The 24,884-nt window shown below is 42.7% G+C and overlaps 1 protein-coding gene across 3 annotated transcripts; it reads right to left on the bottom strand.

The window, feature by feature from the left end:
- Positions 1–107: 107 nt before the first annotated feature.
- On the bottom strand, positions 108–24,764 carry camsap1a (calmodulin regulated spectrin-associated protein 1a). Of its 3 annotated transcripts, none has more exons than XM_086151892.1 (19): positions 24,493–24,764; positions 23,920–24,092; positions 17,496–17,758; positions 15,671–15,832; positions 15,500–15,580; positions 13,542–13,601; positions 13,106–13,247; positions 12,109–12,248; positions 11,920–12,016; positions 11,673–11,799; positions 11,035–11,120; positions 10,812–10,896; positions 6,811–9,148; positions 6,598–6,734; positions 6,296–6,504; positions 4,624–4,711; positions 4,429–4,550; positions 1,972–2,090; positions 108–1,883 (listed from the first exon to the last, which is right to left on the bottom strand). In XM_086151892.1, the coding sequence occupies exons 2-19, from the start codon at positions 24,089–24,091 to the stop codon at positions 1,593–1,595; spliced, it is 4,719 nt and encodes a 1,572-aa protein (XP_086008018.1). In that variant the 5' UTR covers position 24,092; positions 24,493–24,764; the 3' UTR covers positions 108–1,592. The 3 variants fall into 3 exon arrangements, with proteins under 3 accessions (XP_086008018.1, XP_086008019.1, XP_086008020.1); XM_086151893.1 differs by lacking the exon at positions 13,542–13,601 and adding an exon at positions 13,960–13,992; XM_086151894.1 differs by lacking the exon at positions 13,542–13,601.
- Positions 24,765–24,884: the final 120 nt, after the last annotated feature.

Raw genomic sequence — 24,884 nt, forward strand, 5'->3', positions numbered from 1 at the left:
CTGTTTACTTACTGACGTTGTTCGGTAGCTAAGATGCCACTCAAAATCCTGCAAGAGGCTGAAATGCCAGAAGAAATACATGTTTCATGAAAAAAAAAAAAAAAAAACAACTAATCAAACTTTATTGTAACACTTGAAAATAAATAAACATTCAATAGAACAAAATGAAATGAAAGCCTGTAATAGAATAGACCTCAAAATAGTGCCTGCTTTTTAGTAAACATAATTTGTACATCATGTACAGAACATACTACTCGGAAAAAACGTACAAAATGCAGCAAACGAAATGTCAAGTATTGTGCAGTTTCTCCACCATATTTAAACCAATAGCTGAGACAATTGTTACATGGACATTACCGGTTCTGCCGGGGAGTTTGTTGAGCGCCAGAAGCTACTTTAAAAAGAAAAATAATGTACGTCTCACCAGGATCCAGTGAGCCGTTAATGAGCGGCAAAAAGCTCAGCGGCAAAAGGAGGAGTCTTAGATGGCTCACTGTATCTGGGCGGTGAAATAAAATCAAAATAATACATTAAAATTCACTACTGAGTGCTTCCCACTTGCGAAAAAAACAAAACAAAAACAAACAATTCCTCTCTATTTCAAAATAATCATAAATAAGTAAAACGTTTTCCGCCGAAACAGCAGCGCAAAGTCCTCATTCTCAAAAAACAGGATGTGTTACGTTACCTTCCTCACATTGTTTTGTTTTTTTTTCTCTTGCATGAAAGACATTTTTAGAGAGTTTTCAAGTTAGTAAACATTCAGAGCTGAATGCAGTGGTGGAGCATACAACTCCCCCCTCACACACACACACACACACACACACACACACACTTCCCCGTACAAACAAAGTAGAAAATAAGACTGGACACACTCTCGTGTACCAAACATTCGTTCAAAAACGTGTGGTCGAGGCTTTCTCTTCACGGAAGCACCCGAAAAAAGTACCGATGAATTAACAGCAGTCGTTTTTTTTTTTTTGTTTGTTTGTTTTTTTTTTGCCGAGCTGAAATCAAATCTTTTTGGTCAAAATGTGAGTGGATGTGTACGATTGCATTTCCGGAGAGACCCTAACAGGAGGATGGTTGCCACATCGGGCCATCATCAATACCGCCAGATGAATTATTAACAAATGGAAACACAGGAGTGACAAGCATAAATATATCTAGAGAAAAAAAAAAAACGAGTGCACTCAGTTTTTGTCGTCAATCGGGTCCAACTCCATTATTGGAAACTCGTCATCGGTCTCCACTGTAGGGCTCTGCATTCAAATAACAAAGAAATACTAAATATTTGCCGGGAATTACATGAAAATCGACGTCTTCCCTTGAAATTTTTGCATAAATCCTCTGAAAATCATTCGACGTGACCTGGAATTTGGCAAAATATTACAGCCATGGAAATATACCAAAAGAATTTAGAAAGGTTCAATTTCTTTGTACTTCCTATTCTTTTACTGACAAACTCTGTTCTCTCTCCGTCCTTCCCGACCCTCCTCCTCTGTCACATGTCAATCATCTCCAAGATCATTAAATATTGCCCGGCGGCAGTACCGAACAAAAAGACTGCGTATAAAGTGTCACGTTCCTCGTCACTTCCTGCGTGCGCTGCCCGGCCTCTTGATCTGCCAGAGGTGGTTGTGGATGGTCAGGGCGTCCACGCTGACCGACACGCTCTTGGCCGGGATGGCGGTGAACTGCTTCCGATCGGAGCTGTATTTGTAGAGCTTGTCGATCATCTTCCTGGTGACGGCGCGTGGTCCGGTTCCCGTGAATTTCAAGATCTCCTCGGTTTCCGGCGAATAGGAATAAATGGCGCGGAATTGGCAACCTCCGTCGCGGAAGAGGATGATCAGGTGATTTGACTCGCACTTTTCCAACTCCTGCGGCGAGTCGTCGATGACAAAACATGAAATGTGATCGGAAACGTCATCGGAAACACCGGAAACTCACGAAAGGGATTTCACTGACCTCGAGAATAGCGTTCTTCTGTGCCTCGTTGACCTTTCCTGCTAGACAACAGTGAGCAATGGCATTGATGATGATTGGCTTGTTGGACTTTGAGCTCGGCTCCTTGAAAAGTTTGGGACCTTCGGTAAACAAATTGTCACAAAGGGCTTGACGTGAGTGTTACAAGGAAAATAGGTATTAAAAAGCATGTTGTGTAAACCGGTGACGTGCGGTTAGGTTCGTGGCTGACCGTACGTCTCTTCCTCATATTTGAACGGTATAATGTGAATTTTTTTAAGCGATTTTGAAAAAAAAAAAAAACTAAAAATGGTGACGCTACGTGGAAATTAACTTTCTAGTACAAATCACTGAATGAATATACGGGACTGTCTCAGAAAATTAGAATATCGTGATAAAGTTCTTTATCTTCTGTAATGCAATTACAAAAACTAACATGTCCTACATTCTGGATTCATTGCAAATCAACTGTAATATTGCAAGCTTTTTATTATTTTAATGTCGCTGATTATGGCTTACATCTTAAGAAAACTCAAAAATCCTATCTCAAAATATTAGAATAGCATGAGAAAGTAATTTTTTTTTTTAATTGCATTACAGAAGATTAAGAACTTTATCACAATATTCTAATTTTCTGAGACAGTACTGTAACCATTTAATTTATTTATTCATTTTGCATTTTTTTTCTCTGCACCTCCCCTGCGTCTACTGGTGTAATCATATACATTTTGGATGGATGAGGCTGCACCATGACAGTTGGTATTACCAAATGTAAAAAGAGCTCAAAATGGTACGTCTGGAAAATACAGCAGTAAATAATGTCTGTTTTCATGAGGACTTTTAGATATCTGTATCTATGTTTAGTCATCTGAATAGAGAAGGTGGAAAAGAGGGTTCAAGCAGGTTGGAATGGGTGGAGAAAAGTGTCAGGAGGACTAGGAGATAGAAGACCAGGGTCCAGAACGAAAGCAAAGGTGGACAAGACAGTGGTGAGAACAGAAATGATGTAGGGACTTAAACTGTGACAATGACAAAAAGACAGGAGGCAGAGCTGGAGGTCACAGGGATGAAGATGTTGAGGTTCTCTTTGGGAGCGACCAGGATGGAGAAGATCAGGAATGAGTCCATCGGAGGGACAGTACATGTTAGATGTTTTGGAGAGAAGAGATGGTTGGGTCATGTATGTGAATATATTGGTAGACGGATGCTGGAATTAGAGGTCTAGAGGAAGACCAAAGAGAAGATTTATGGACTTAAAGTGAGAGAAGATATGTATTAGATGGTGTGAAAGAGGAGGATCCAGAGAATAGGGTGAGATGGAGAAGGTTGATTCACTGTGGCAACCCTTGAAGGGAAAAGCCCAAAGGAAAAGGAGAAGATATCCATCTTATTGAAAGTTATTTGACATGTCTGTGGAGGTTCTCGGTCATCCAGGTCCTGGTGAATTCTTCTCCAAATTCTCTTGTTGTTCTTGATAACGTTTCACCCCTCATCTGAGAGGCTTTTCCAGCGCTAATGGTCTGTGGGGAGTTTCTGAAGATGCCTGCCAGGGTTGGGGGGGCGAGTCTAGGTTACCATTGCTTGTAATGCAAATGGAAACGCCACCGCTTCAGGAAAGAAGGACAAGGGCAGTTCCTTTTCTGCATTCTGGCCAGAGAGGACGGATGTTTTCAGAGAAGAAACCATCTTTGAACAGAGGAGGCTTTTCCCCGACATACAAGGCTGTACATGGATAAACACCCACCGTTCAAGGCCCATCTGCACCTTCCAAACACCAGAACCAGTCCCCGGTAACGTCTACCTGAGCCTCCGTCCACGTTTGCAAAGTTCTACCTTCGTTCCCACCCAACGACACCAACATCAGCGTAACAACCCCATTCCACCCATTCCAGTTTCTGCTGGTCAACTCCTTCATTTGCATAACAAGCCAAAGTCACCTAGACCCGCCCACAACCCTGGCAGGTATATTTCGAAACTCCCAACGGGCCATTAGAAGAGAAGAGGGTGTGAGATGTCTTCAAGAGAACAAGCCTGTGGAGGTTCTCAGTCACGCCAGTCGTGGTGAGTTCTTGTCAAAATCTTCTTGTCGTGGTAACTGGACATGGAGTTTCTTCACTTGAAGACTCCGGTCCACTTCCCACGACAAGAAGATTTTGCCAAGTCTTCAAGTGAAGAGAATCAAGTCCATTTGCGACGACACGGAGATTTCGACAAGAAAGTTATTGTAGCATTTGATATGAATTGAGCGGTTGCTCGGATATTTTACAGCAGGGCGGAGATAGGACTACAGATGGAAATTAGCTATGAGCTATAATCTGGTACAAACATCTCTGCCTCTGTGCTTAATGTATTTGTACGCTGTCCTAATAAACTTCTAAACAAACAAACAAACAGATGATTGATCTAGTTTGAAAGGCTGGCAAAATTTAAGAAAAATTGCAATCCGTATTTGAGGCTCACCGTTGTACTCAGTCGAAGTCATGGAAGAAGCAATGGAGCCACTCTCCCAGTCCCTCTCCATGTTCCTGCTGGATGCTCGGCTCAGCATCGGGAACGACTCCATGGAGCACACAGATCCAGCCCTGGAGGACACGGGTCTTGGTTTACGATGTAAATATGGAAAAATGTAGTGATGCACTAGATGGCTTGTCTCACCTGTGCGACTCTGCTTCTCCAGACATCACGCTGTCTGCCTCGGTAGCCAACGACAATGTGGATCCTCGATGACTGCAGCTCAGGTCAGCTGAAAACCACAAATGTAGGAGTATGGGAAAGGCAACGCTTTTAAAAAAAAACGCCTCAGGGACGTTGCTGTCTCATCCTGACCCTGTTAAGTGAGCCTCATTGATCCTGTAACACTTTTAAATGTGAACCCTTTTAGTCCCTAGATCAATCAAACACTGTGAGGTGAACAAAGAGTGTATTTATCTTTGGAGTGGACTCATTGTATTTGGGCTAAAAAGGCAGCATTTTTGAAAATCCTTCCTGTTTGAAATGGGGTCGTCTAAGTTCTCCAATCTGCATACTTACAGTCTTACACACTCAACAAAATGTGACATATTTATGGTAGGAAGTGACGTGCGATGAGATTCATGGCTCGTGAGGCGCTGACTTCACTGCGCCCCCTACCATGAGGCAGGGGAACTGCGTGCCTCACTTAGTGGCTCTTCGCAGCCGTTTTACGATCACTCAGCACAAGAAACTAGTAACACGCATACAGTTGTTGACCAAAAAAAACACTATACATTGGAAATGTAGTTCATATAGCAAAAGTGTTTAAACATTTTTTGCATACAGAGAGACAGCAATACAGTCTTTGTGCAGAGCATGACTGCAGTCAGTGTGGGATCTACGTTGAGGCTCAACAGTCTGAGGCCTCACCGTACGTCGCACAGTATTTGGACAGTAAATGTGAAAATCCAGGGATTTTTGAATCTAAAACTGGTGAAGTTAAATGAAAAATACCTCTATAGTGCGAATCACTGATATATTACCGTTGAATTAATTTTTTTCATTTTACATTTTTTTTCTTGGATTGGCAAGTGAGGCACGACCTCTCCTGCCTCCCTTGACTGCACATCACTGATGGTAGGTAGATGTATAAAGTGAGTGCCAGCCGTAGATGTAAAACCTTATTTTACAGGGTTAAAAAGAACAAACATAGCTATATATATATTTACTTATATATGTGTGTATAAACTAAACTATATAATGCTATTTGAATGCAGATAAAATCCCAGTGAAAACACAAGGTTTGTCTTTTCTTTAGCAAGAGCTGGAGGTGAGATTCATTTTCATTCCCCATAGATATTACACTGCAAAACCTGGAAGGAATTTACTTTCTTCAGCTGATGATTTCATGTCTCCCTCTCAATATTGCTGTCGTATCCAAAAAGTTTGGCCCTAATCATTTAGTCGAGATGAGTCTGAGCCACACGGGAAGTTTAAGATGAATTAAGTAAGCCCACAATACCAGGTAATCTAGGCTTAGATCTGTGCCTTGCAAGGTCCTCAGAGCGGATTTCATCTCTGCTTGCCAGGAGAGGCGAACTAGCCAAAAGGTATGTGGCTGGCCGAAGGGATTATTTCAAGATTAATGTAAACTGGGTTGCACCACATGCAGAGTAGGATAGAAGGTTCACCTTCCCTGCCGTCTGTATTTGAACCCTGGCCTTTGATCAAAACGGATACCTTCAGAAAACAACCTGCGTAACACACAAGTAGACTCTGAAAGGCATGAAAAAGAAAACTGCAAAGAAAATGCACAAATGTAGTAATTAGCCTTTTTCGGGAACAGGGCGGTATGGTAAATATGGACGGCCCTTACATGTGGTGAAACCTTTAGAAAGGCCGTTGTTCTCGTCCCGATGCAGGGACTTGGGCCTGTTCCTGCGGGATTTGGCCCGAGGCCGAGGCTTTATCAAACCCTGCTCCTCCATCAGCGCTTGTTGCTTTCTTCGCAGGTACTCCTGCTTTATCAGCTCTCGCCGTGCCTTCTCCTCTTCTTTGCGGACGCGGTCCTCTTCAGCTTTACGTCTTGAAAACAGAGCAGAGGTCGAGGCGATAAGATAGATGACGTTTTCTTCGTATTTCCAGTAGACCTTGTCCGAATAGTGTGAGAAGATGTACCTGGCTTCGTCACGCTTCAGCTCACTCTCCGCCTCTTGCTGTTGTTTGCGTAGCCTCGCTTCTTCGGCTTTGCGCTGCTGTTTAAGGAGGAAGGCCGCGCGTCGTTTCGCCATTTCGTCCTCCGCCTTCTCGTCGTCCTTGAAGAAGACGGCGATCGCGTTAATACTTTGACTCTTAAAAAAAAAAAAAAAAAACATAAATGCAAATATTCACCTTGAAAAAGAAGCCCAGTATGTTCTTCTGCTCGCTGTCCGCCCTGCAGTCCGCTGTATCTGAACCGCCATCTTCCTCGGGATCCTTGAGCCCTGATAGGTCAACCTCGATCAGTTGACCCTTGACCTTCGTACTTTCATCTCCAGTCAGAGTCTCCGTCCCTGAGTTGGTGACCGAAGTGTCCGAAGTGTCTGTATTTTCCGCAGTCGGTGACGGCGTCGCGGGGGTGTTCGGGACCAGGGTGCCCTGCGATTGAGCTTCGCCTCCCTCTCCGGCGCTCTTCAGGCCGCAGTCGTCGTGGACTCGAAATGTTGCTTTTCTGGAAATGTTTCTCTCCGACCTGGAGCGCTCGTTAGTACCTTCTTCCTCCCGTCCTCCCTCCGTCCTGCTTCCGTCCTTGGACTTGTCGGAAGCCGCCTTGTTGTTCTCGTTGATCGTTTTTCGCTCCGGAGCTTTCTTGCGTTGGCTGGAGCTGAGTTTGGGAGGACGCCGAGCAGGAACGGGATTGCTGTCGCTGATGTCGACGAAGTGAACCGCGAACGCTTTGGAACCTGAGGTAGGGGAGTCTTGCACCGTGCTCGGTTCATTCGGACCAGATTCTGATTCTCCACGTTGTGGAGGGGAGCCGGCGCTCTGCTTCATCAGCAGGTCTTGTTGCAAAGAGAGCTGCATCATCTGCTGCTGAATCGAACTGATAGCTTCGTTGAGAAGATCTATGGATCGGGAACACTCGTTCACATCGGATTCGCCTCCAGCGTCTTGAGGAAGGGAGTTCAGCCTGTTGTCTCGATTCAAGTATCGTTTCTCCGCCTGCCCCGCCCACGCCTGGACCTTCATCGCCTCGAGGCAGGAGTCGTCTTTGCAGGGGGGGGGCTTCGATTTGCTTCTTTCGGCGGATGCTAACTCTGAGGACGGGCTGTGCTTCAGCGGCAGGGGGAGCGTGTCGCTCCTCCCTCCACCCTTCTTCACGATGTTTAAGAATGCAGCTTTTCCCAACTTCAACCGCTGCCGTGCTGACAGCGTCTCCATCTTCTTCTTCTGATACTCTATTGCACGTCTTTGCTCTTCTAGCTGCATGTGAAGCTGCAGCAGCTCCGCAGGCACTATCGTGGAACTCACAATCTTATCTTTCTCCAACCCGGAGCCCGGCTCCTTCCCGAGCCACCCGGGACCACCCTCGCTTCTACTGTGCCAGGAGGGGAAGGGGGTCATCTCTGAGCCATCTGGTGTGCTTTTTTGGGAGCTGCTGGTGCTTGGGACTTCATCTTTGAGGCCGAGTTTGAGGAGCTTCCTCTCGGCAAAGCTGGTCATTCTTACGCTGGCGCTCCCAGAAGCGCTGCAGCTGCTCGCCCAGGATATGGTACTCGGGCAAGGACTGGAGCGTCCACTGCCGTCTTCTTTGTCGTCCCGCTCGCTCACCTTCAAATCTTCTCTGAGCTTCAGCGATTCGCCCTCTGCGAACTCCTGCAGGGCGCCTTCCTCCGCTCCTTTTCCCTTCCCTCTCTTCACCTCTTCTTTGGTCAGCTCAATCAGTTCCTCATCTTCTTCATCGTCCTCAAAATCTGCGATGTCTGAGTCCGAGTCGTGCCCCGCCTCTGAGGCGGAGGAGAAATGACCGTGGTGGTCCGGTTCTCCGGACAAGTGAAGGAAAAAGCCTCGGGACTGCTTGTTGTCAGACTGCGACGTGTCCATCAGCCTTTCTGCGGGAGGCCTTAGAGACGCCGAGTCCACCGCGGCTCCGGGCGCAAAGGCGCTTTTGCCGGATTCAGCCAAAGACTCTCTTCTCTGGGGGACGTTCGGGACACTGTTGTTTTTTTTCCTGGCAGATGCTCTCGAGTGACTCTCGCCACTCTCCTCCTCTTTATTCAGGCTGATGCTCTTCTCTTTGGCTGTTTTAGGAACGGCGGGCATCAAGGGCTCCAAGTAGTAGCTCTCCGCCAGAAGGTCTTGGGTGAACGGAACCACGTCCAGGCGAGGGGAACGGCGAGTATTTGTCGAAGCCCTCGCGGTAGCAGTCGAATTCTGGACTTCCAGTTCGTCCTGCTCCATGTCGCTCTGAAGACGTTGTCGGTTGAACACTGAAGGGTGGATTACAGCGACCAACTCCTCCTCCTCGATTTCCTCTTCCTCGTCCTCTATTCGTATGTGATTCAGGAGGCTCTGCCCGCTGAGTCGGTGGTGATGCAGCTGTGGACCCGATGACAGTATGTGTTTGGGTGTGATGCTGAGAACATTGGAGGCCAAGCTGTCCTTGCTGATGGAACGAGCCAGGCTGATGTTGTCCGAATCCTCCTCCAGGGGGAAATGCAAAGCATAGGGCGCCGGTTGCGATAAAGGCCTGGACGGGTAGAGCGGGATAATTATAATTTAGGCAAGCCAGGTATGAAACGGTACAATGATGTTTGCAGATGACATTGTGATCTGTAGTGAGAACATCGAGAGAGGTGGAGGTATGCTCTGGAAAGGAGAGGAAAGAAGGTTAGTCGCAGCAAGACAGAGTAAATGTGTGTGAATGAGAGGAACCCGGGTAGAACAGGGTGGAGATCAAAAAGGTGGAGGGTTTGAAGAAGTTAGGGTCGAGGAGGAGAGTGTGGAAAAAGAGTGAAGAGACGGGTTCAAGCAAAAAGCAGCTGATTTCCTTGTAGGTTCTGCTCAGCATACAATGTCCTGGTCCACTTCGCTGCTGATAAGTGTGAATACTGTCCACTTTGTGCTATGTAGTTTGTGAAACTGTCGTTCATTTTTTTTTTTGCGACACCCTACACTCTATGATGCCTCCTAAACGCCCAGCATCTACCCAATAGTCTGGTACAGACCGCAAGCGCAACAGGAATATGTAGACTGTTGCTGAAAAGACAAAACTGCACTTCTATAAAGTTTGATTTCTTTCCATAACTAATTTGTATTTACTTGAGTAGGAGGTATGCTCTGGACAGGAGAGGAATGAAGGTTAGTCACAACAAGACTGAGTATATGTGTGTGAATGAGAGGAACCCGGGTGGAACGGTGAGGATACAGGGAGTGGAGATCAAGAAGGTGGAGGAGTTCTGGTACTTGGGATCAACAGTCCAGAGCGTAGGGGTGTGTGGAAAAGAGATTCAAGCAGGTTGGAATGAGTGGAGATCAAAAAGGTGGAGGATTTGAAGTAGTTAGGGTCAACACTCCAGAGTGGACAGGAAAGTGACAGGAAAAAAAAAAAATCAGAAAATAAATAGTAACATTATTAGTGAATAATATCTTTGTCTCATCTCTTGACAGACGAGACAAACAGACTTTTCTTTGAATTGAACAAAAAAATAATCGTTTTTCCACAGCAGGTTAAATACCCTGCAATACCCTCTAAATCTATTTTTCTCTTACCTAAGCTTTTCGCCATTATTCCGTGTTATTTGACAGGGGCGTGTCCAGGATTTTTTTCTTTTTTTTTTTTTGAGGGAGGGGTTTCAGATAGGGCACAGACTGCAGAAGGGTGGAATACAGTGTTACGTTCTACGTATGTACAAGTTACGATTATGTGGCCAGAATGAAAAAAAATAATCATAATGCATCTCTGGTATTGTTAAGGGGCCGAGCAAACTGCGGCCGGCGGGCCGGAAATGGCCCGCCGGCCGCAGTTTGGGGATCCCTGGTCTAGAGGAAGAGAAGATTTATGGACGTAGTGAGAAAGAATATGAAGTTAGCTGGTGTGAGAGAGGAGGATACAGAGAAAAGGGTTAGATGGAGAAGATTGATTCTCAAAATCCCAAAGGAGAAGAAGACGTAGGTAACAGGCTGAGTGATCGTCCTTGGAGCTGAGCATTCCTGGTTCGATTCCCGTCTCCTCCTATCGTGTTGAAGTGTTGGTGAGCAAGACACTGAAACCCTAACTACTCCCCTGGTGCCGCTAGATGGCTGCCGAATGCTCATGGTTCATCCATGATGGGTTAAATGCAGAGCGTAATTTCCCACAAGGGATCAGTAAAGCACAATCATAAAAATAATAATAATAAACAGCTGCTCACCTCTGTCTCCTCTCTGGACGAGCCAGACCTGCTGAGCTCTGATGCCCTGCCGCGCGTTGGAGAGGGTTGAACTGATTTCTAATATCTGTAAAAATTTAAAAAAAAAAAAAAAATGAGACATCGGAAAATGAAATATAAAATCTGATCATTTCATGCAATTTTTTTTTCTCCAACTAGTTTTAATCTGCACCTCATAGATCATAGAAGTATTTCAAATCATCACCTGAGGGGTCATCCTCAATTGCGCGCTGTTGTCGCTGTCTTAGAGGCAGTAATGAGTGGGATGATCTTGTGCTTGCTGCTGTGGTGCTGCGATTAAAAAAAAAGATTATTTACAATCAGAGACCTGTGTCACAAAGAAGCGTCAAGAGTTAGCGAGGTGGCTTTCATTTTGACGTATATTTCACTTATTAGAAGAATGTCTGTGCAAAGTATAAATCACGTGCTTGAGTTAATTCTGCGAAAGAACACAATGTATAAAAGCAGCGCCCACTGAACATTTATTTGGAATAAGAGAGCAGAATTCTTGGAAGAGTCTTTTGATATTGGTTTGTGAATTAAATAGACATTTATTTTATATATATACGTAAATGTGTGTATTTTAGTTCAGTATTAGGGATTGTTCTTTTTGATTGTTGTTTGTTTAGTAACATCCGCAGAGTTAAAAAAGTTCCCGGCTATGTTGAACTTCCACTGCGAGGCAAGCAGGTTCCTGGCTTCATAAAACTGGTCATCATTTCGAGGATAGTTCATTTTTTTGATGAATGTCCAGGGTTGGAAAAAAGCGATGTACAAAAAAAAAGGGTGAAAAAGGTGATTTCAGTGATTTTAAAATAACTATTGTTGAGAATGCTCTTGTACCTGAGGTCTGGGCTCTGAGGTGCGGTCAGGACGTCAGCGGAGTTGGACGTTGTCAGGAAACTACGTTTGGTGACACCAGAGATGGGTGCGTGGGATCGGGAGGTCTTGGGCTGAAGCAATAATCTCACTGCACACAATGTTTATGTGAACCATTAGAAGAGCTTGTCATAGTGCCATCATTTCCCACAAGAACCATTAGAGATTTAATCGATGAAATAAATATAGCACAAAAGAATGAGTAATTCACCATCTCTGATTTCCTGGAGGTCTCTAGGCTGCACAAAGTCTGGCTTCACAATCTCAAACCACCAGAAGAGCTCAGCAATGAAGGCCATCAAATTATTCTGCAAACATATGTTTATGTTCAGAGGCAATACGAAATGAAGTATTATATATAGTGAGGTGTATGTCTGATTGTTTTTTTTAATAATCTTACTTTCAGAACTGGTGGAGAATACAGTAGGTCCTCAGGCTTCATGTGGAAGCACTTGTTAAGGTACTCATTAGAGAACTCTTTCAGAAGCTGGATGTTGTACATGCTGTCTGCTATGGAAGGGACTTCTTTCAGGCAAATATCTGTAAATGCACATTGCGAAATGGTCATCACTCTAGTAAATATCATATTTTGTGTGAAAAAAAAAATTCTAGCATAAATAAAAGCTACAGTGATTGTAATATTCATATTAAAAACAAATTATTAATAAGGTTATGTAACACTTTTATAAATATCGTAATTTCTGGACTATTGAGCGCACCTGAATATAAGCTGGCACTGGCTAAATATAACGAAATAAATATATGTGTGCATATTTAGGCCGCACTTGTCTAGAAGACGCAGGTGACCATGTTGTGACGTGAGATATTTACACGCAAACATTTTTTTTTACTTTTGATTAAATACATACCGGTAACATCCATAAATACATGCTGAAATTTGTTTTTCTAAACAGTAACTGCAGATGAATAATAAATAACACAAGGAAAAGCCCATCCATCCATCCATTTTCTATCTCTGCTTTTATCCTACTCTGGCTGATCGCTATCTTTGTCTACCTCCTGCTCACTAAAACCATTAACGTCGTCTTCTTCGGTGTTGAACGGCCACAGAATTTCCCGTTTATTTCATTGGTTGGATGTGACGAGGCTAAATCCATAAAAATGCTGCATCATTGTTTAAGCCGCAGCGTTCAAAGCATGTAAAAAAAAAAGTTGCGGCTAATAGTCCAGAAATGACGGCACTTGAATGCTGCATTTACTTTTCATGAATAAGTCAAACTACTCCACGAATTTAAATTTACTTGCAATGTCTATCTAGCATGTGATTTCTCACAACTGATACAACATTGTCACGGATTTGAATCCATATGTTGCATGTCTTTGGGGGTCGGGGGGTTGAAAAAGTGACTTCGATGCATTCGGATCTCTCGTGTTACCTTCTAGCCTGATGAGCTCCGGACAGTAGAAGTGGATCAAGGCTAACAGAGCCGCGCCGTCGCAAACATCTTTCAGCAGGTCCTCCAGCAGCGGGAAGTGCTGAAGTGTCCGACCTGTCAGGTGATCTCTGCGGTAGCGCACCTGCAGACGGAGGGAAGCCAAGCTTAATGACGCAAATGCGTTAAATCGCAAGACCGAGTCACATGCTCGCTCGCACAAACACACACTGTAAGTTGTATGTAAAACAATGGAGAAGTTACTTTATATATTGTTCACTGTCTGCATTAATGGTGAGCGGTTATCTAGAACTGTTCTTTACATCTCAATTTACTCCCCCAAAGCATTTACTGTAAAGGGTACATGACAAAAAATTTAAAAAAAAAAGGAAACAAAAGTGGGCATAAAATTAAAAACGAAAAAGGTGAGGTACATTACCACACGAGAGAACTCCACCGGCTCCAACAAACAATGGGCCAGAGCATGCAATATATCAGGCTGGTGAAGGGAGAAAAACATGATTGGGATGAAATTAAACCAGATATGACTGGATCGGCGACTTTACCCGCAAAGTTAACTCCAAGTTATCGGTAAACGAAAGAGAGTGCATCCAAGGGGAACCGGTGAATATTTTGGGGTTAAGCTGGATGAGAGATGTGAAAGTAAACTGGAAAAAGCAATGAATGAAGACCAGCTCGGAACAGAGGAGCAAAGAGGGAGCTGTCGGGGCTTCTTTTTGGCAAGTGGTTTCACTTTCCTACACATTTTAAATACCCACCCATCAACATCAACACACACACACACACACACACACACAAATACATGTAAAGGAGGGCACCGCATTGGTTGCACTTACAGGTACCAGCTTCCAGTACCATTTGGAGGGAGACTAGTTTCCATGAGGCAGGAAGGAAAGGGATTTAAAGGAGATACAAACAGTAACAGCAGCAGACAAGTCAAGGGTCAGATATGATGACAAGGAATCGGATTATCTGTCGGGAACGATCTGATTTTATGGACATCTGCTCGTCAGTTGAATTTTTACTAGCCAATAAGCAAAGAAATTCGACTGTTCGGGCAGATATTGTCATAAAAACAATGAACAGATCAGACCCTGTTTAGCTTCGGCAAGTCACCGATGACATCCGCTGAGGCGACGCGGTGACGTTTACAACGGCTGTTGCCGAATAAATTGAAATTCGTGCAAGAGGTGATGACAGTTGATGCATCAAATGAAACCACGGCGAGGACAGTAAACAAAGACAAGACAGTTGCAACACAGACACTGTTCATTCATGCAAGCTCCACAAGAAAGCTATCCTTATTGCGAAGAGAGAGTGAAATGTCCGGCTACTAAAGCAGAGGACAATATCAATCAATTTGGGGGGTTTTGTGCTGTTTTGCTTCCTTAATGCATCTTCTTTCTTGCTAAATTGTACATTATTCATTTTTGACTCGGACACATTGCTGAAAGTGAGCAAAGCGTCGTTTTCTTTACGCAGCTATCCTGCCTCAATCCTATTTTAAAAGCACAATTGAGCATTTATTATATATATAGTTCAAGGGGCGGCAAACGGCGGCTTCAATTAACATGTATTTTATTTTAGTTTGTTCATTTTTAAATGTCATTTTAAATTTGAAGATTATGGCGATCTTGTTACATCAAAATAAAATGTGTTGAAATTTTTTTTTCGCTCTTAATAAGCGACTGCAGGCGCCAGTAAAAGGATGACAGCGCACAGTATTGTATTTTTTTTTTTCATAAATACAAGAATTGAGTATTTTGCTTAAAAGTAACTTTCAACCCAATGTCTTTTTTTTTTCCAGAATTCCAAATGTTTTGTTGCATGCAGAAATTTAATATTTGTAATGCAACACATATTTTGTTGATACATAGCATAAAGGCAAAAAAAAAAAACAAAATGTTATATGCGGTGTTAATTCATTTTAAATTTCAAAAGGGTTGTGTGGCTCCCGGTGTTTTCTTTACGATCCGGAAACGTGTCCAAATGTCTCTTTGAGTGGTAACGCTTGCCGACCACTGGTGGAGTTGAAGCTCTTCTCCAGGGTTTGCAAGTGGTACATATCGAATATCACTAAAACCCCGATGAAAACTTTGTGTGAGACGGCTTTCTGCTTTGCAGCTATAATGCAAAATGTTTGTGGGGATTCATTTAATTCAATGAAGAAACACTCTGTGCGTATTAGATGACTTGAATTTATACAGGAGCCACTCAAGATTGATTTTGGACTGTACTGTAAGTCATCGAACCATTAGCCGGATCCAGCCAGTTTGGAAAAAAAAAAGAGTTGAACCCAAAACCAAACGGACGAAGAAACAAAGTGGAAAAAACGAAGAGGGGGAATAAAAGAAAAGGAAAAGCCACACACTGCACCTTCTGATGGCTCGGTGACTCGAGGAGATGCTGCTTCATTTTCAGCTCCTTTTCTGAAATCTCTCTCATCTTCATGTTCACCTTCAGCGACAGAATCAGAAGAAGGGCCGGAAAAAAATTAAACGGTGCACCAAAATAAAAACAGATGAAAGAAGAAGCTTTAGATTTTACTTTATTGATCCAGAAGACCATCGCATCTTCCAGGTCAAAAGGTCGCTCCTTGGAGGCACTGAAGTTGGAAAAGCGTTTCACACTTGACACCACCTTCTCGATGTTAATCATCTCCATCGTGTAGGCCAACATCAGGGCGTCGATCAGATGAATGTGGGAGCTCTGAAACAGCGAAGCATATAATACAATGATGAGATGAATTTTAATGATCCCACGCTTGGGAAATAGCTTAGCAGCAGCAGCAAGGACAAGACAGTGACAAGCTAGCTAAAATTACATGCAAACAAAACCAGTATAAAGTATAATCTAAAAAAAACAAAAAAAAACAAAAAAACAACAATAAAAGGCTTTCTCCTTTCATATATTACAAGGAAAAATCAAGATTAGAAAAGAAAAATCATGGTAGTGAATGTAGCTTTGATTGTCATGACTGAAAGCCCCAAAGAGGGGATCCATCTTGTGTTCCCTCATCAAAACAATTAGCATCAGACTAGCACTAATTGCTGCCGTAGCTGGCCTCTTGCCTGGAGGAAGAAAGAAAGAAAACTGTTGACAAGCACCTTGGAGTTTGGCCAAACCGCCCCAGTCAGAGGTATTATCCACCGCTTGTCACCGCAGCGAACAATGTCGTTCCAAAACTAGCTCGGAGTGAAGTAGCCGAGAGGGCTAACGGTACCGCCTTAGCTGTCACTTAGCGACATTTTGGCTTCCGGAGGTGAAGCTAATGCTACCAAGCTAATGATGCAAAATGAGCCCAAACAAGAGGTAAGGATATTTTTAAGAGAAAGAGACAGAAATTCAACCCTCATTGTGTCTGGGATGGTTATTTTGGTTTATTTGGTGTTTATTTTTGGTTATTTTGTTATTATTTTTTTTACTCCTGCTAATATTTGTGCTTTTGATAAAAGCACAAATCATTTATGATACCATATTCATTTCTTTGATTTAAACTAATTTTCATAATATTCATGGCTTCTGATGATTATCCATGTGTATTTTTTAACTCTTTAGGTGTCATCGTTATTCGGTTTCGCCATTGGGATCACAAGGACTCATCCGGGATATTTCTAGCACTTCAGCCGGTATGATAGACAATGAGCGTATATAACAAACTATCTTTTTCTCTTTCGTCTACAAATATGTTTTGATTTTCAGGGGAAATGTCGTGAAAATTCGAAAATAATGTCATCCCTTTTCTGGTAAGTGTTATTCATTTTCATATAAAAACGTATTTGATCATCCCTGATAACCCCCTGATTATCTGGTATTTCATAAGAATAAGAATAAGAACAACTTTATTTATCCTGAAGGAAATTGTTGTGCCAGTTTCAAGTAAGACATAACAATAATAAATGATAGTAAGAAATTGTATAAACAGAAAAAAAAAACGGGGGGAGAATAAGAAATACAAATAAAACTATAAAGTGTCAAAGTCAAGGCTATAAAGTGTTTTAATTTGATAATCCTTTTCTTATAATAATCTAATTTTTGAATGTTCATATCTGTAACAAATATCCGTCTTTTCTGCTGTCTGATTGGAGGGATTCGAAATGGATATCAGACTGGAAAAAATAAGAAGGTTGAAAGGTTATTCAGCATTTTGCTTTCTCAACGTGTTGTCCAGGATTTCTGGGGCGTTCATCATGGAGCGGAAATTTTAAGTTTAGATTGCATTTGTCTGCAAGAGCAGAAAAATCCATGTACATACAAGTTTTGAATTGTTAGCAATATAAGGAACTAAAATTGTGGTTTTAAAATTGTGTTCCCATGACATTTCACAAACCGCAAATTGTTGATACTTCAGCATGATCGGCCATTTTCTCACCATCTTGATAGGAACGGCGGTGAGATCCAGATGTGAGACAGGTGTGTTTCCCGTCTCCAACACGTGGATGCCTTTCCTGGACAGGGCGTGGATGACGGACTGATGGCTCTGGAGGGAGCAGGCCTGCTCGGCAGGCAGGAGGAGGCCACACACACGACAGTACAGCTCTGCAGACAGCAGCAGGCGGAGGATGGCAGGTTTGATGTGTTCCTGCTCATACTGGTCGGTGTAGAAAGGGTCCCGAAGGTCCACGGGGATGCGATCTGGAGACGAAAAGCGTTACGGCTGGTCAATAAGTCCGAGTATAAAATTAGTACAGTAATTTCCAGACTATTGAGCGCACCTGAATATAAGCCGTGCCGGCTATCTCAAAAAAATATGTCTCAGGACTGTCTCAGAAAATTAGAATTATGTGATAAAGTTCTTTATCTTCTGTGATGCAATTACAAAAACAAAAATTTCATACATTCTGGATTCATTACAAATCAACTGAAATATTGCAAGCCTTTTATCATTTTAATATTGCTCATTATGGCTTATATCTTAAGAAAACTCAAAAATCCTATCTCAAAATATTAGAATATCATGAAAAAGTAATTTTTGTTTTTTAATTACATTACAGAAGATAAAGAACTTTATCACAATATTCTAATTTTCTGAGACAGACCTGTATATAAGAATATGAATAAGAATAACTTTATTCATCCCGAGGGAAATTGTCATGCCAGAGTTCAAGTAAAACATAACAATGATAAATAATAGTAGGAAATTGTAAAAAAAAGTAAAAAAGGGGGGAGAGAAAGAAATACAAATAAAACTATAAAGTGTCAAAGTCAAGGATATAAAGTGTATTAAGGTGTTAAGTGCAAAGATTTGAAGAAGGAAGATATATATATATATATATATATGCATATATATATATATATATATAGAGGCCGCACTTGTCTGTATGACGTGAGATATTTACACAGAAACTTTTTACTGTAATTAAATACATACTGGTAGCATCCACAAATACTTTTTTTCCGAACAGTGCCTGTAACGCGGCTGATGAAGAAGATTAATAATACATAACACAAAAAAAAGTCTATGCATCCATCTGTTTTCTATCCCCTCCTCCAGCCGATCGCTATCTTCGTCTTCCTCCTGCGCACTAAAACCATTAACGTCAACTTCTTCCGTGCCAGAATTTTGTTGGTCCGATGAGACGAGGCTAAATGTTTTGGCGGCGTGAGGCTCCTCACCCCCCAAAAAAATGCATATATTAGCCTCATCATTGTTCAAAGCGTGTGAAAAATGTAGAGGCTTATTGTCTGTAAATTACAATAACAATAGAAGATCATTTTACTTTCCATATCCATATATTTATTAGTTTCATTCTGCTGATATCAGATCTTTCTGGATTCGTCCACGCAGCCAGACTACCGTCGTCTGCACGTGTGTATTAGTACCTCACGATGTTACGTAACAATGAACCTCGCTCACACTCTCAAGGTATTAGACAGGCTAAGAAGAGACGGGTGAAAGAGAAAAGACGACAAAGTCAATGGTGAAACAGCAGGGCGGCTGGCAAACCTGCGGGCCGATAGGTGGACCAGGAGGCCTTAAGCCAATGAGATAACAGGACTTAGTAGTGATACATAAGCTGATGTTGCTGCAGCGAGCCTGGGGGTTGTTCCAGCTTGTGGACGCAAACACGGGGCGCTATTTTTGTATGCCTTAATGATGTTAATCCAGAGTTAAGGCCTGAAACCCACACGAAATTCACCCAGCACTTTCTAGGTAGATTTAGAGCTAACAAACACGGTAAACAGGGCTGATACAATTTAAGGGAGCAACTAGTATCGGTGTAATACCGATGTAATCATGAAAATTGAGTTTGAAATAATAAGTAATTGATTCATACTATCACACCTGAACTAGCAGAACGTTTAAAGCTCACTAAGTCACGCATCATATCTTGTTTTCTAAGGACGGAGCTGTGACTGGGTTACTTCCTACAATAGCAGGTCACGTCCGCTACTCAGTATCACACGCACAAAATTGTTAGAAAGTTCAGATTTCTTTTTCTCGTGCAAAACACGCAAACAATAAAAGCAGCAGGTCCGTCTTCCATATTTATCGGTCATGATTTTTTTATAAACACTCTGAAATCTAAAAGAATGAAACTCTTTCCTGCTTTATTCTCAATTAAAAGCACCCTAAAATAGTGCCAATCATCAAATCAAACAGTCCCTTACACTTAGAGCCATTTGGGTTGCAACTACCATAGCATTACTGCAATTTTTGATAAACCTGTAGATTTTAAAAACAATGAATAAAACAGTTTCATCACATCTTTGCTGGGTCTTTTACAACTGCTTGAATAGCATCGTGTAGCGCTTCCCCTCTGCCCATGTATTATGTTACCATACGGCCTCAATAGTCACGTCCGTCTTTTCTCCCGCCTCTTCCTCGGCCCGAGCCGTCCTCCGGTGTGCCAGTGAGTTTGGTGAACGGAAATGCCGACACGGCACCACGAAAGGGTGCACGTGTGGACGGGGACGGGTGGGGATCGTAGAGGGGTGAAGGGATAGCCTGCGTTGGGATTCGATCAGACGCAAGGTCACACCGGTCTAGCCTCTGATGAGGCGCAACTAATCCCTACAACAAGTAGGCTTAATGCAGTGTCCTCCACAAGCTTGTATGTTTGGAAACACCGCTGCTTATTTTTTAACGCTACCTTTTCATGATCATGTGCGGGTGTAGGATGTGAGCGCGTTTTAAAGAACATTAGCAAAGCGGTTGTGAACAGAGTTAACGGTTCGTGAATGTCTTCGCTCCCATAACAGCCTGAAGTTACTGAACAACAAAAAAAACAGGATGAATGAAACAGACATGTTATAAATGGTGTGTTTTCCTAAAAACAAAGGGCTATAATGATAGAAAAAAAAAAAATACAGCGTCGTCTTTCTCATACATCAAAAATTTGAATTGTGCTTTTCGGAAGGTCTGGCCCTGACACAGCTTCGTCTTCAACCACTTTGAAATAGAAGCAAGGTGTTGATGAAAGTCTGATTGTTATTGTTCCGAACGTTTCACATGCCTGGACACGAGAAATCTATCAATAACAAGGGAGGAGCTTCCACGTGTTTGTCCTCTGTGTGCCACGGTCGACATGATGCCAAGCGCCAAGATCACGGTGACTGTAAATCGGACGAACCTCGAAAAAGGTCAGATCGGACCGAGTTGACCGATTCTTTCGCCGCTGATTGGAACAAATAAGAAGTCAAATACCGGTGATGAAACTCTTCACTAAGCCTTAAAACTGTTTGTGTTGGTGATGGCAGCCTGCAGGTGGACAGTCATTACAGACTTCAGCATGTGACAGCTGACTTTCACACCAGCACAAACAGACATGAGCGTCCTCCCAGCATGACTCTGCATCCTAATCTAATAAGACAGATTCGGCTTTTTGCTTTCCACGAGTGCCGCCGACCAGGGCCTGTGACTAGAAACTGGTAAACAGATGCATTAATTCAAAAAAAAATGAACGTTTCCAATTTTTTCAAGACACAGAATTAATGGTTTTTATCAGTCGGTTGATATAAAACTGCTATCTTGAACATTGTGCTGTCAAAATTAGATTTTTTTTTTTGTTGACTTTCAGAACGCAGAAGCCAAAAGATCTACTTGCCATCATGATCTAAAACAAAACTGAATTGAAGGCGGTGAGCAAATGGGTCAATTATAAAAGAGAGAGGATTAAATAGCTTAGCATTACGTCAAAATAATGAGCGAGGGCAACGGAAGGAAATCGAAATTTGCATTCGTTCATTATATCAAAAACCAGTTTTTTATTTATATACAATGATAATTGAAATTTGCCATACATATCTTTATGCAATGAAAACCGTCACATCGTATCATAGTTGAAATTTCTTGCATGTGTGTGTGCGGTTAAAATCAGTAAATTAATTAAAGGAGGGTTTGATGCTGGAAAATAATAGCATGTACTAAGAAGCTCTCTTTTTCAATTACAACGCACGGTATATCCAGATATCTAATTAGGAAATCACATGTCAGGGACGCAGGATAAATAAATGAAGGAAAAAAGATCCCTCGTGTTCCTGACACACCGATGTCAGGACGAGACAATCAGATTAGGAACAGCAGGAAGCCTGGGAGGGGAAAGGGTGTCGGTTTGGGGTTTAAATTGGACAGATCTCTGCTCTGGAATATTGCCGAGTTGGATAACAGAAGTAATTCTTTGATTGGACAAACAGAGAACATCCTTTTAGTTTGTGAGTTATGAATGCGATAGCAAACATATAGGGGAAAATATAAATATAAATATTAAGGGTATAATACATGAACGGGACATAAACACTGACCTGCTCAGCTGTTTCTAACCTTACTGTTAATTTTAAACTCTTCCAAATACATCTATGAGCGGGAACGCTCCAGATCCTGATAAATCAAAACAGGTCTAACCGCGACCTCCTGCACAGAATCATTTTTAAACTTTACAATTGTGAAATATTATAAAGCCTACATTGTGGGGTTGAAATCCTTAATGTCGAAACTGGGTAAATATACGTATTAAACTAGTATTGGGTGCTTTTACAATCAGAGTGGCAACGATCAGTCGTAAATGACACAAAAATTACCGTGATAATAGTAAAAATACCGTAGTCATATTCTTGAAATGGGCAAGAAATTAGCAAATTAGTAAAAAAAAGAAATTAGAAATATCAAAATACTTTCTTCTAAATTACCAGCCAGAAGTTACCAGAACATCAGCTTTAAATACGTGAACAGCTGTAGGAAAAATGACCAGTAAAGTATCAGGAAAATGGCTAAATATAGCACAATAAAAAAATTAAAATATTAACATAATATATTTGACAATTCCATGTGTTCATATATTTTCCTCTCAGAGGCTTTTTACGAGTACTTTCAATTCCCGGACTGTCCGGGACATCCTCGTCTGGCATTTGATTTTTCATACCAAAGCAAATATCAAAATAATCGACTTGTATCGCGCAATATTCCTACTTCCTATGAGCTTCGGCCGACACGACAAGAATGGTTCACTTCCTGCATTAGGCTCAATTTACTGAGTCATCCGCCGCAACCCGGTGCAAAGCACTGCAAGGAAGGAATCTCTTCAATCTTGAATGACTCTTAGAGCGAAAACAATGACCAAGAGTTTGTTTCGCGCATCCTGACTGCCTTAATAAAATCCCGGAGACTAGCGGGGCTGCACGGGCTGCACAGCTGACCTGCAGCTTACTCTCCCCAGAGTGCAATCGGCGAGTGACACAAAAACCCACATTGAATGAGGAGTTTCCTGACATTTAGTTACAGCCTCGCCGCGTCGGGCGAGTTTTAGTGTTTTGCTCGCCCTTATCGGAGCCGACAGGGCCGGTGACCTGTGCATAAAAGACTTTGGCTCATCGTGAAGTTGCTGCGTGTCTCGGCTCTGCTGCGCGACGGCTTTATTCAATAAATTCTCATTCAATCGGTGGATTACGATTCCCAGATTTTGAGCTGATTTCTTTGCTTTGTTTGATTTTTAAGTCACGCTTAAATGGATGCTAATGTTGTGCACGCGACACATTTTCAACTATTTTTAGGAACAGCCCTGCGATATTAGCTAAGAAAAAAAGTAGTCGCAAATTAACAAAACCATCATAGCAAAGAGCTGTTAACGAGCGAAAATAGGATTTTCATTCGACGATGAGCCTTCAGCTAAGAGTGAAAATTGATTGTCACAAAGCTAATTGCAATTTATCAGATCACCTGAAAAGTAGGTCTAACTAACCCTGCATACATTTACTATATCTATTAACATCTACAGCCAAAATGGCACAAAACTGGGCTTGAAAAATATTTCGCTTGGAAAAAAAACACTCTGTGTTGGTTGATCTGAAAGAGATCGTGTGACTTTTTTCAATAAATCATTTTGTTATCAAGCACACATTGGATAGTGACCAAACATTTGCAAAACTGAAACAAATAATCGTAAAAATTCAAGAGGCAGACCTTGTTATGGATATCATAACATATGCAGACTGAGTGACACCTGTGTTGTGTCAAATCCGTGTCCTTTTCAATTTATAAATAAAAAGTCTAGAATATTTGATACATTATTTCCTGCGTGGTTTGGTGCGAACAGAATGCCAAACAATTAAAACACATTGAAACTTCAGGTCATGCAGGGGTCATAAGTTAAAATAAATATTATTAATCCCAAACTGAGATGGGAGACTTAATACTGTTGGCTAATAGACAAATGTGCGTCGATGCGGTTGACATAGAATTAATGACAAGTACCATTTCCCTGCTTAATGGTTGAGTTGAATGTCCTGCACGCATCACGCGTGATGTTAAACTGGAGACACCGGTGCGCAAATGTGCAAATTGTAAAAGAGAATCTTACCTATTCCATAGGCGATGGCGAACAGCCAGCGGAGATTTGCGTCTATTTTGGCCCTTGCGGAGTCATAAAGCTCCAGCGGCACCACCTGAGCCTCCAGGCCTCCCAATGCATCATCTGCAGCTGCTGCCCTCCTCCTGGTGCTGTCCCTGCCTGCACCCACATCCACGTCCATCCTGCAGGAGACAAACCCAGACACAGCAGTGATTGCCACCCAGGGCCCGCTGTGTGACATCATCCGAGGGGGAAACAACAAGCAGGGCCCTTTCTGGCAAGGAAGCTCCTCCTGAGGAGCTCACATCCAAACACACACACACACACACACACATATGCAGTGAAAGCCCTGTTACCCTGTGTGCTTCGATTGACAGCAAGCTGAAATTCTGCTGCAAGCAACACAACAACACACTTGCTTGTCAGCTGGTGATGCGTTCAATGTCTGCACCTGACGCGTTTAAAAACAGATATCTCCGGGACAGTCTGGCCGATAAATGACCCTTCAACGCTCTGCTAGCTTGCTAAACTAAATGCACCAAAGTGGGCATTGTTCCTGCTCCTTGTACGGAAGAAACCCACCTCTTAAGAGCGCATCGGGTCTCCTCCGGTTGCTTCCCGTCTGAGGTGTGTTGTTAAGCCGCCGACATGCTGGCGGGGCTTCGGCTGCTAACGGGGGAATGACACCGACTCCTCCCCGCCCAGCGACGCAAATCTCCGGCCTTCGAGGATAAACCCGCGGCTTGCGACTGATGCCCCTTAATCCAGTGGTTTTAAAAAAAGTGATTTCGAGGGAAATGTTAGTATCCGAGCGCCGCATTTGCTGTCATCGCCCCGGAGCGGTGCAAGGCAGGTCCAGCCCTGTTACCGGAGCCTGTCTCTATGGGGACGAGGGTCCACGGCTCGCCTGTAATGCCGCTGTTTGCCACAAGGGGGCGCTGTTTTCCCCCCTGCAGATAGAAGGCAACACATTG

This window comes from Fistularia commersonii, chromosome 9 (genome assembly GCF_037954325.1).
Source record: "Fistularia commersonii isolate RoL2024-O1a breed Wild chromosome 9, RoL_Fcom_v1.0, whole genome shotgun sequence".
In the NCBI taxonomy this organism is placed as follows: domain Eukaryota; kingdom Metazoa; phylum Chordata; class Actinopteri; order Syngnathiformes; family Fistulariidae; genus Fistularia; species Fistularia commersonii.